This window comes from Chlamydotis macqueenii, chromosome 2 (genome assembly GCF_036417535.1).
Source record: "Chlamydotis macqueenii isolate bChlMac1 chromosome 2, bChlMac1.mat, whole genome shotgun sequence".
NCBI classification, from domain to species: domain Eukaryota; kingdom Metazoa; phylum Chordata; class Aves; order Otidiformes; family Otididae; genus Chlamydotis; species Chlamydotis macqueenii.
In genome coordinates this window covers 45,310,513-45,323,290 of record NC_141557.1, presented here as the reverse complement: position 1 = coordinate 45,323,290, position 12,778 = coordinate 45,310,513, and the positions used below count along the sequence as shown (strand labels likewise).

General features: G+C 38.1%; 1 protein-coding gene across 1 annotated transcript in view; it reads right to left on the bottom strand.

Annotated features, from left to right (window-relative positions):
* Positions 1 to 1,464: 1,464 nt before the first annotated feature.
* COL6A6 (collagen type VI alpha 6 chain) overlaps positions 1,465 to 12,778 on the bottom strand; it is a 63,393-nt gene continuing 52,079 nt past the window's right edge. Inside the window, exons 26-34 of the mRNA XM_086741465.1 lie at positions 12,071 to 12,106; positions 11,123 to 11,159; positions 10,549 to 10,560; positions 9,964 to 10,451; positions 6,980 to 7,070; positions 5,198 to 5,869; positions 4,222 to 4,318; positions 3,763 to 4,034; positions 1,465 to 1,851 (exon numbers count right to left, since the gene is read on the bottom strand). Coding sequence (XP_086597591.1) covers positions 1,679 to 1,851; positions 3,763 to 4,034; positions 4,222 to 4,318; positions 5,198 to 5,869; positions 6,980 to 7,070; positions 9,964 to 10,451; positions 10,549 to 10,560; positions 11,123 to 11,159; positions 12,071 to 12,106 — 1,878 coding nt within the window. The 3' untranslated portion in view covers positions 1,465 to 1,678. The remainder of the gene's footprint in view (positions 1,852 to 3,762; positions 4,035 to 4,221; positions 4,319 to 5,197; positions 5,870 to 6,979; positions 7,071 to 9,963; positions 10,452 to 10,548; positions 10,561 to 11,122; positions 11,160 to 12,070; positions 12,107 to 12,778) is intronic.

The following is a 12,778-nucleotide window of genomic DNA, read 5'->3' as shown; positions in this document are numbered from 1 at the left end:
TTACTCTTTATGGGACTGACATGAAGTAGCACAGCTTCCTTTCTTGCACAGCTATGTAATTATGATCAGGTATGCTTATTAGGCCACTGATGTTTTCTTGGATAATATAATCAGTGATCTGTAGCATATATTCTGAGAATTTAGGCAGCTCCTTTATCACTGGATTTTTGTAATGAAATAGTGGGGTGGACATCTCAAAAAGTCACTATATGAACACTTCCTTCTCTCTTCTTTCATTTCATGAGAAAGAGCAGGTCCCAAGAGCAGAGCGCACACGATGTAGAAAACTGTAAAATGATCAGTCTGGGAAGACAAAATAGACAGTTAGCAGACATCGACCTTGCACAAAGCAGAGGTGATACCAATGAGCAGAAGGTGGCACATGGATGAATTTTTATCTGCAGAGAAACCTCATTTGACTAAACATTCCAGAGTGGTGTTATTCTATCAAATCAGCTCTTCAGTTCCTGAAAACTCCTGGATTTGTTATTGATGGACAGCCTGATACCACATTAGCACCATCTCCAGGGACTGGGACAGTGCCTTCATCTGACAGACCTTACAAAGATCTGGACTAATGACAACATCCAAGCATGAAATTATCTGCCTTTACAAAACGCTAGGCTCTGGAAATCCAAGTTCATCTATGTTCCTTAGAAGTTTGTTGAGGAACTCTTGGCCAGTAGTCTACGGAAATCTGTCAAGATATCCATGTTGTAGACAAATACAGAGAAAAACAAAATCCCAGGTGAGTACAGCCATCTCTACAAAGAGTGGACCAAGGTGACAAAGTTAAATACATCATTACTTCTACAGATGTAAAATGGGCAACAACAGTGCTTGGGTAAGTCAGCAGAGTGTGAAAGCTCAGATAAGTCCCACCTTTCCTCAGCAGGGCGTTGCATTTATTATCTTTAATCAGAGGATGTCCTTGGTATTTTTTCTTTCCCTCAAGAGCAACCACGAAAATCCAATGTTCTAAAATTAATGCACTTGTCTAACTTTGGTAAGAAGGGAGAGGGATCAATGCTTATATACATTTGAGAAGCCAAACTACGAGAACACGCTTACATCTATTTCAAGAACTAACAGCAGTAGTGAAATATTTGAGAATGATTGATTTTATTCACATGTTGGATTATTCAGAAAAAAAAATAAAAAGCCAAGAATGACCTTATGGTAGAAAATCATCTCAATCAAAGTGAAGTAAGTTCTAGTAAATCTATGTCCTTTGAGAGCTAAATGCTTTTTGGTATTTTCTATAAGCAGGATAAATGCAAGCAAATGCATCAAAACATTTTGACATTAGTGTCTTGCGTTCAATGTTATTTCATTAAAATCTCTGAGGTATTGTTTTATTCTATTCAGTATATTTTAAAAGTGCAGATTTTGGTGTTTATGGAACAAAGTCAAGTTTCAGTACTTCTATCCCTTTTAAACAATACACTATTGGCTAACAGAAGTTTTTCAGTACTCAACATGTTGTATCAGATCAATTAAGAAATAGTTTTAATTTTATTTACACTACTGAGTTACAGATAATAACTTCACAATCAAATATTTCTTTCAGCTGAAATGTGGGAGCCAAGTGGCTACGCAAAACTTCCTCTTTCAATCCCTTTTTCCCATCACCCTGATAGCGTAACTGAAGAATTAAAGTAATTTAAGTGTCTCTGCACTAGGAAGTCTCTACACACAAGAATCCACATTCTTCTTGCGTTTCAAATCTGTTTTTATTGCCTCCACAGCCCCCGTACCAGAACTGACCACACATTTTCTGCTCTTTGTCGTAGTACCACTTCAGAACATAATTCTGACATTCTCCACTATCTTGAACGAGGTCACATGCATCTGGAAAAGGCAAATGAAAGACAGATTAAATGAAAAAGATTCACCCTTCTCAGCACTGTAATTTTAAGTGCAAACTGGCTGATGAAAGAGGTAGCCAGTGTTTAAGGTCTTGCAAGGATTCACTAGGTATTCATCCACAAACCCACAGTGATGGCATAGTCTGAAGCTCCTCTATAATAATTGATTTAACCAGAAAGAATGTCTGAAACAACTAGATTTTCAGTGGCATAAACAGAAGGAATACTAAAAGGTCTTTAGTCTCCTAACATAGACTTTTTACTAAAATTATTCTATAAATGGTTATATCTTGTCCATAGGGACTAAGTAAACAAGGCTTTTCAGAATGTCCCTCTTCTTTATGCCAATTTGTTATGCTAGTTTCCTGGTTTATTTGCATCCATCAGTAAAACTTCATAAATGAACATACACAGATGGTTAAATTATCCATGACAGTTTCTTAGCCAAACCCCAGAGTAATATAGATTTAAATCGCATAAATTAGCCCCAAAGTAGGTGAGACTAGCATACTTTGTAGCAATCTGGTATTCAGTAAGTACAGATCTAAATCAGCTTTCACCAATGTAAATTCAGAGTTACTCCAATGAAGTCAGAAGAGCAGCTCTAGACTTTGGTATCTGTATGACATTGAAGGGGAAGGACTAAGAAGTAAAGCATAATACTGGTAAAACTACCCAGCCTAAAGATTTAAAATGACATAACCTTCTCCTCTGAATCAAATGAAAAACAATAATCTCAAGCAATAGATCAGTACAAAGTATATCTCTCAAATGGTAAGTTCTGGAACTATGCTACATGTTTTTAGAAGTAAACTGTTGAGCCACTAATTACAACTCAGAACTGGGAACGGCAGCTCATATGTCTCCCGTAAGCAGCTTAGGTCACTGCTCACAACATCAGTGCAATGACCCTGACTACTTCCTCACAGGAAATACTTTATTTGTAAAGTATAAACAGTAAGATATCTTCAGGCTACTGAATCTTCTGTGTGACCACAGAGTTCATGCACTGGTTAATATGAGCACTGATTCAAGACTGTACACATCCAGTTAGGTGACGGGACCAATTCCATTTGTGCTCAGCAAGTCTGTCATGCACTGTGGATATATGGCATTCCCAGAGGTACATTAGCTCTTAATTAAAGACCTAATATTAAAACAGTTTTGCAAAAGCATTGGTCCTTTCTTATCAGAAATGGGGCTACTAGACATTCCCAGAATCATTTTTGAGTGGAGAGCGATGAAAAACAAAGGAGTGGCAGCTGCACGCCCAAAGCTACGCAGACACTACATTTTTTTTTCACAGAAATTCTCTCCAATTGTAATCTAAACAATAAAAACACTCAGCAGTGTTAAAAGGATGTTGGTGACCAATTATCTCACAACCAGCTTCCCGTACCTATTGTATCAAATGACAAATCTGCAAAGAAAAATGCATAATTAGGAAGCAAAGTAAAAAACATGAAGAATATATATTTTGACAGGATACCTCTGCTGAGGGATCCTGTTCTTCCTGCAGGAATAGACTGTAGCAGAGACATATTTAGTTCCTCCACATTGAGCTAAGTTAGCAGCAGGAGTAACTCAGTAATTACAGTGCAACTTGGGAATTTAAAATTATCAGCTCTTTTAGTAAAGGGGATTAGAACTTTATATTTTATTATTACAAAAAATGACAAATTCAAGTTAAAGTCATAATGACACCTGCAGTTCAGGCTTTAATTACAAACTCTACAGTAAAGATTTGGACTGAATACAAACATATGGCAACAAAATGCTTTGGAAAATTTAATTAATGGAAATACTTCATACTGTGTAAATATCCAACTGAGCCCTTCATAATTTAGAATCTTTTTACTAAACTAAAAAATATTTTCATATTCTAAAATCATACCATAATCACTGTAGGCAGGCCTAGTTTCTATTGTTGCGTCTAAGCTTTCCTTGTTCTCCTTCTGAGCTTCTCCATACTCTCGTGGCTTTTCCCTGTCAGCATCTTCCTCTGTGAAATATTCATTCTCTTCATAATCATATCTCATTTCTGGCATTGTGTATACAGGTTCTGCAGTGGTCTCGCTAATGTTCTCCAGGACTCTACTTTCAGTTCTTCCAATGTCTTCTAAACCATGACCATAAATAGTTTCATCAGTTCCAGGAAAAGGCGTCCTTCCAAGGAGAGAAAAGAAAAAAATGCATCTGGTTCATTCCTTCTGAATACCATGGAAAAAAAATTTTGATCCTGATCCTGTTTCTGTTAAAGCTACTTTGACTATAACTACGAACCCAAAACCCAAAGGGAGAAATCTTCTGTTCAGAGATACACATTCAAAAAGTTTAATAGGCAATTCCAAACCTTTCAGTCATAGACATTTGCTGTTGTGTGTTTTCTCCCTGATCTAAATTTTCACACTCTTCTTCAAGTTCAGGTGAAGGATAACTGTTCATTTCTTCTGCGGGGAAAGCACAGATACCATGATTGAGTTTTAAAGTCCTCCAAATCCCAGTAGGTTCAATAAAAAGCACTACTTTTTTTTTTTTTGTTGATGTGAACTGGAGTTTGCATCTTTCAATAAGTAACACACCGTATCCAGAGTGATTGGCACGATGTCCAGGAAAATGAAAATTATTTTAGTGATCAGCTAGCTGAAAATGACTCCCAAACCAACCTTTTATATTTTTGTCTTGCTCTGTAATACACTATTTATCCTTCTATAGAAACTTCAGCATCTCTAAGTACATGCTTCTGATGAGGATTTGAGATCAGTGACAATCTCCTTGATATTATCTTGTTTGTATTCCAAAGCACCTAAGATATGCTAATCTGCATGAATGTGTCTTGGAAAGTGAAGTTCTTTCTCTTCTCTCCAGAGGAGGAATGACTGCAGTAAAGAGAGTTTAATGCCAAATCTGCTAAATGTTTAAATTTGTATTTCTCCAAAGCCTAAATAGGCATAAATAGCTCCATAAATCTGGAGCTGCTAATAGTCAGAGGAGAAATGTAGGCCTAAATCAGGAATATAACTTTGTTCTCCTAGCTGAAGAATGGTCTTTCTTTAGTGAAAGTGGAGTCAACAAAGTCACACATTAGCTACAAACTTAAGGGAAAAAAACCTACTTAAGACTTTGGCCTAAGGCACCATTAGAATATAATGCTGTTCTCTCATTACTGGCACTTGCATGAGTGTCCAGCATCAGCAGCAAACTAAAGATCAGACTGTCTAGCTAAATTATGACCAGAAACTGAGTAACAATACATATACACTGACCACTGTTTCCACAGTTTCTCTTTCTTTCCGTAACTTAAGCAAACGCCATCACATTCTACTTACGTTGTAGAAGATTTAGAAAGGCCCGGCTAAACCTCTGTGCATATGCCATCTCGGATGTCGAAACCCTGCCCAATGTCAGTAAGTGCTGGTCTGTGGGGAAGCTTGACAGCTCCATCAGCTCATCATCATTCACATCATTGCCAAGCGCAAGAGTGAACAAGGTGAATCCTTGGCACTTGGCTCCGAGTGAAATCTCTCTCAGCTTCTCTCTGTCCCATGTGCTTGTTTTACTTCCAACTATTGCAAATATGACCCTGTGTTTTCTTTGCCTGGGGGCTTTGAAGAATACATTTTCAACTGTCCACTGTAGAGCAGAAGCAATGGCTGATGGCCCTTCCAGTTGGTGAACAGACTGTTTGATATGTTTCTTCATCAAATCTTTATTGCTGTATGTGACTAGATCAAACTCCAAGGCCACAGGGGTCTGGTTTCTGTCAGGCAGGAAGCCCCTGGGAGCCTGCTGCACCAGTGCCACTCTGATGCCTCCATATGATTCGTTTGGCTGCGAAGAAATGACAAACTGATCTAGCATGTTGCTCACAAAGTCCTTGGCCCTCTGAAACTCTTCACTGCTGATGCTGCGAGAGCTGTCCATGATGTAAGTGATATCCATATCCATCAGAACAGGGGAAGAAAAGGGCACCTCGCAGTTGGTACTTGGTTTGCATTTATCTAGAGAGGAGGAGCCAATAGGCAGCAAACAATTTAGCAATACAACAAAGGCACAAAACCCACACAACCCACACCGTCCTATTAAGCTATTTTATTTTTCTTCAATTTTTATTAAAAAAAAAAAAAAATTGGCAACTTGAAATCTTGTTGTTCTAGTAAGGAACAACAGAGGAGCCTTGCGGAACGAGGTTTTGAGATACCATGGGAAATTATTCAGGCATAAGAGCAAAAAATGTTCACAAGGTAAAACTTAACAGATAAGAGTTCCTTGAGAAGTTTTCTTCTGTTGAAATCTAAACATTGTAAAGGACACTGGAACAAACTATGTTTTATCTCAGATAATTCTTCAGCATTCTGAAATATTATAATGTAGTAGCTTCTCCGCCCCTCAAAATGTAGAATTTACAGTAAATGAGCCTGGTTTCCCAGAATCACTATTATTACTACTACTTTAAGTGCATTTCTGTTATAAAGGAAATGCCAAACACAATAATTCATTTCACATGGCTGAGACCGCAACTAATTAAACAGCTTTTGTGGTTTTGAGATTCTAATTCTTACCATTTACGGAAGGGGAAATCCAAATTGTAACTTCTCAGCAGCGGTAATCTGTAACCAAGGAATGATCTGGCATGGAAGGTAAGAAGGCCCAATTGCAGAAAGGGTTAAAGTGGCTAGAAGCAGGAATGCCAGAGACAGAACAACTCCCTGTAAGGGAGTGAAGTTTCTCTTGGTGATGACAAGGAACAGCTACAGCATTGTCTTGTAGCCATCCTGGAATTTGAGCACTCAGTGGCCACCTTTGGACAGCAGAGCTGGGCTGAGTCACCCCATGCAACCACTCATGGGATTGCTGCTGCTGCAAGAGTATATAAGGCATCAGCTCTGAACATATCTTTGCGGACTCCTCGTAGAACCACTTACGGCAGTAGGACTCTGCCCAATGCATTGTTCATTAAATTATTTTTTTTACATATTTAAGCACAAATGTGTTTAAGCGGTACCAAAAAAAAATTCCCCAACATTACATTCCAGAATAAAATCTACAAGATTTGTTACTGAAAGGGTTAAAAGACCAATACAAGAGCCGGAATTTGTAAAATATCTTACCGAAGCAAAGTGTACAATATGTGACGGTCTCCAAACTTTCATCCTGCTGTCTTTCCCAAACAAATAATTGAAATCTTCTAGTATCATCTATCTATGTTTTAAAGCAGACATGAAAGTAACATTAAAAAGACAAACATGAAATACAGATGTTTTCTCTTTGTTCTTAATACTCAATGTCATTCCCGTTTCTCTGTTGAAATAGATATTATCCCTAACCTGGTGGTTTCACTGCTATTGTAATATTGAACAGGTACACCAAAGACTTTTTCAGTTGCCATTCTGGAGCATTCTGATTGCCCTGGAGCATTACAAAGAAATCACTTTGTAGCTAAAGGCTTAACTCCATGCTGTGCCATACAGAGATTGCCAGGTTAGTGTAGCTGCTAATGACAACCGGTGTTAGCACAGCTTATTAGCTCACAGTATTCCGTTAAGACAGTCATGATAGATTATTCAAAGCTAGCTCAGATATTTCTGCATGGTGTTGTACTTAGGTCCTCTGTTCACATTCATTTTGTACGTCACCTTTCTGCTCTCCCTAGATCCTAGATTACGCAGGGACTCAACTTTTATTCTATGTTTGTATGCGCATGGCTACCCAGCTCTTGACTGAGGTGGCTGTGTGCTACTATAATACAAATGAGGGGAAAAATGAGTCATTGTGGGGCTGCAACTGAATGCAAATGAAAGGAAATTCTCATCGTTTAAATTCATATATCAAGAGCTCTTCTGTAAAGGTCATATATTCTCCCCTTGACAATGCAAAGCACTACTCTCTGGTTTGAAAAATACTTTCTTTTTAAAAACCGGGGAGATAGCTTTATAGGTATGAATGGAAATCTCAGCACAGGTGAAAGATATTAAGAGATCTCCTGTCTCAGATCTTTCTGAGGCAAAAAGACACCCTCCACAATGAAGAAATTTTCTTGGAAGAGAAAACTCTAGCATTAGAACAACCTATGCATTACCTGTGACAAACTGAAGACAGACAACCTTCCCCAGTAGAAGATTTGACCACAGAAATGCTCAAGGAACCCTGAAGAAGCTCCAACAACATCCTACAATTCCACTGACCACCCAACCCCATCCAAATGTGATTCAAGGAAAAAACATTTCCTTGTGGACTAAGATAAATTTAAATGGCTGTAATTGCAGGAAATTAACCATATATATAGAATCATAGAATGGTTAGGGTTGGAAGGGACCTTCAAAGGTCATCTAGTCCAACCCCCCTGCAAGGAGCAGGGACAACCCTGACTAGATCAGGTTGCTCAGAGCCTCATCCAGCCTGGCCTTGAACGTTTCCAGAGATGGGGCCTCCACCACCTTTCTGGGCAACCTGTTCCAGTGTTCTATAACTCGCATTGTAAAAAATTTTGTCCTAATTTCTAATCTAAATCTACCCCCCTCTATTTTAAAACCATTACCCCTCGTCCTATTGCAACAGGCCCTACTAAACAGCCTTTCCCCATCTTTCTTTTATGGATATCTTTTATGGATAAGCTAAAATGGTTAGGAAAGAATAATTACTTCTTTGCATTAAACTTAAGCTTTGTGTGTGTTATAAACAACACAACACAATTAACTTCTGATTAATGTATGTAAAGGCTGTTAATAGATGGGCCTCTTCAAAGGAACTAGAATTGGTAATGACTGTAAGTCATCTCCAAACTGAGGCTCTTAAAGCAAACTAACCAAAGCCAGTAAGTATCTGTGGCTATAGGCTGGTAGGATCACAAAGATCAAACCACCTCTCAACTGCAAGGGCAGAAGTCCATCTGAAAAAAAAAAAGGGAGGTTGTATTTTCCTGGGTGGTGGTGATGAGACTGGTTGCCTTCCCATCCTAACAATCTCCTTTATCCTAACAATAAAGGAGAGCTGGGCAGTGAATTTTTTGCCTTTCCCCTTGCTAACTAGCTTTTTAAAACTTTTCTATTCTGAAAACTGATTTATGGAAGGCTAGCACCTTTGTAAATACCAGAAGTCATATGCATTTGGATTCGTAATCTGCTTATACTAAGTAAACAAAATACTGATGCTTGCTCTTGTTATCCTGTGGAGCAATCCAGTGAATAAACTATAAGCTTACTTCTCATATGCCAGCAGAATTTTTTCATTCTCCTAAATTAACACTCAGCCAGGCAAATATGTGAATTGACAAACAGATACAAGGCTGCATGAGAATAAACATAATACGAAGATTAAAGGGCTGACTTGATGCTACTAGATCAGAACTTAAGACTCCAAGTTTTGCACTTTTTGTCACATGTAAGTAAACACTGTTTCCTTCTATAAGGATAATTTTGAAGAAACAGCAGCTGAAAGGAATTTTATTTTGAATAAGTTAAAACTGAGCACAGATGACACAAAAATAAATTTAAAAGAAAGAGAACATGGAATCTGTATTATGAAACCTTAAAGAAACTTAGAATTGTTTTCCTTTGGTACCTGCTAAAATGGATTGCTTGTTTTTGTTTACTTTCTTTTTACATGAAGTAATTTTAAAACAAAAGTTGTTAATTTTCTCATGTACTAATGACAATACAGCCATCAAAAGGGGCTTTGCTCAATTTATTTTTCTTTTCAAAAGAATCTGGTTTACTTGAAGCCTTCTACTACTACTTTTTCTAGAAACGAGGGCCACAGTTTGTTAGTTCAATGGTTAGTACATGTCACAACTTCAAAAGAAAAATCGCATAGGTAACCAAGTTAAATTAACACAATGTTATTGAAATTCTGTGATTTGGCATAAAAGCACAAGTCATACATAACTCATGTGCAGAAAGAGGTCAGAGGATGATCATTATGGTCAAGTGAACCAGTGGTTCTTTGTTAAAATAGTAATTTTTAATATATCCCTTTCTAATAAAGGATTGGACAGTTCCTGTAGAACTTACTGACTTGAGAGCACACTTTACTCAAATACTAGTAGGTACTAAGCAAATGGATTACTTACTCAATTTTCTATAGTCTATTTACTTACTGAAAAGGCACGTCTGACATTTGGGACTTCACTAAAGGCAATAACCACTGGAGTGATATCCAAGGCACTCAACTCAAGTGTAGCTGTGCTGATGGCAACATCATCCTGCGATGGACCATTGGCAAAAAATAGGGCAACTTTTCTTGTGAGGATGCCCTGACGAACACGTTTAAAGACATTTCTTGCAACAAATCTCATGGCTGCCCCAATATTACGTTTTCCAGTGGATCTCTCTAACGGTATCCTCTGGACTGCTTGTAGGAGCAAATTGCTTTTTTGGAATTCTGAGAATCGGATCAGATAGCGTGTATTGATATTGAAAGAAACAACGGAGACACGAGCACCCGTTGGGCAATTGCTTTCACTGATCTTAATGGTCTTCAGCAATAACATAACAATGTTCCGCATTCTTTCAAATGCAGCTGGCGTAACATTTTCAGACATATCGAAGGCAAACACCACTTCAGTTGGATAAACAGGACACGTGTCTGTATATTGAAATAAACAAAAAAGTGTGAGAACCTTTCCACAATTCAAAAATTTCTTCAAGTCTATAAAAGAATGGACATGGCTAGATGGGCTTACCTGATGAGCAAGCTGGAACGAAGAGGTAGAGAGCAAATCAATTATTTTGGACTCAAATTCATTAAAATAGTGATGTATTCACTTGCTTTCACTGAAGAGCCTGACCCAAAGCTCAGTCAACTGACAGAATCTGTCAGTGAGAGACAACACACTTTTTCTACAATCAAACACTCAAACTGGATGAGGATTGAAGAAATTGTTCTGGGTTCTGTTGAGCACACAATTCTGAGAAAAAATGAACACTTCAAATCTGGAGGACAAGTGATATACAAATATTGTATTCCCTCAGAGTATGCCCCAAAGGGGGCTGGCACAATGCAAAAAAAAAAAAATTCATCTTAAATGAGGACAAGAGACATTTGTTACAGTTTTTGTAATTAAGAGATAGGGAAAATGAGCAAAAAGTGTAAGCCTGTTTCATATCTGCTGAAAACCCCTCACATTTAACAACTACCAGTCATCATCAAACTGAACCCAGATACAAACTACCAGTCTACAGGGTTTCCAATTGAGGTTATTCCATTTAAGAAGGTTGACTAGGTGGAATTAGAGGTAAAAGATGCTCCCTACTTACGGCAGTTTTTTCGTGTAAAATTCACAAGTTCACAAGGCTGCAGGAGCAAAACAAAAAAGCAATTAATGGCAAATCCCAGACCATCCCAGACTAGGAATCTTATTATTGATTTGAGCTGAAGGTCATATCCCAGCTCCTGAACTAACTCTCACTACAGTAAATCCAGAACCACACATTCATTCCTGTCTATTTCAAATAGTACAGAGGCTCTGCCTCTGCTGCAGAAACTAAGGGGTTTTTTAGACATGCTCTGTTGGCATTTAATTGTGCTCTGGAGTATTAAGCAATGATTTATCCATTCTTTACTTTCTGTAATAATCTGATCTAGGAGCTCACCAGGCAATGAAACTTCCATTGGAGAATGGAAATTTCAATAGCAACTCATAGACGAAGAGAGAGGTCCACAAAGGAGGAAATTTCAATAGCAACTCATAGACGAAGAGAGAGGTCCACAAAGGATTCCCTTTGGACATATAACACACCTGCAGTAGTACTGCCTGCAGTTAGTTGTCCGTGCAACGGTTAGATGGAGCCTTTACTCAGAAGTGTTCATCTTACATGGAATTAGGATTTCGAAGAAATCCTGCCCTGATATTCCCAGTGAAAATAGCTGTTGTTGAGGAAATGCCTTCCTTTACAAGAAGGTGAAAAGTAACCCTAAATCTGAGCTACTGCATAAAATGATGTGAATGAAGAAGCAGATAAAGGAATATTAACAGTCCAACAGTTTGTAAAGTTTGGACATGGTGTTAATGCACATGCATACTTGTTTCTCATTCCTTGATTATTTACAAAACAGAAGAACTCACTGCACTCTGACAAGAATTTGAAAAGGATATGGTTTTCTAACAGCTAATTGTGCCCACTGCAGTCACTGCTTATAAATGCAAGACGACTAAAACTGTTAGTTGCATGTAGTGTGCAGTTAGCTGTAAAGTAATTACTTACTTCCATTAAAATGGTGCCCATTGGTCCCTTGGCACCCTGAAACAAATTAAACAGAGGTCCAGAAAATCAGACCCTGATAACCCATTTCCATCTATGACTTTGTATACCAAAGAAAATGCAGGCATACAGTGTTTCCCTGATAACCATTTGTGAATTTGAAATATGAGGAGACATTTGTTCCTGGCATGGATTTCTGCGGACCTGTACCAAACAGAGTTGCAGACTACTACTCAGACCTATTTCTCAGTCCATTTTCCTGCCTGGTTTTATAAAAGTTCAATATTTGTTGCCCTTGAGGACGTGTATAGTTCAGAACTGGATTCTTTCTAAACAGCAATTTCTGTGCTGTGGTTCAGTTATCTGCACCTTACGTCCTTTTCACCTTCTGATGTGTGATAAGCTTGCCCTCTCCTCTTGCAGGGTACAGACCCCATAGTTCTACCTTGAGAGATCCTGCAGACTATACACACATCATCACTGCTCAACCAGTCTATCTAGCTTTGGCTACTTCGTAGTCTTCTTCAAGAGCTGTGGGCAAATGCCAGGATCCCAAGCATCTTTTTTTTAAAAATAAAAGTATTGTTTAATCTTCATAACAGGAATAACATACAGGGAAAATAACTTTTTTTCAAGGCAGCTTGAAAGTTTTCATCATGTGTGCAATTCAGTTGTGTTGCAAGATTAGTGAAAATTTTCACTTACTTGCAG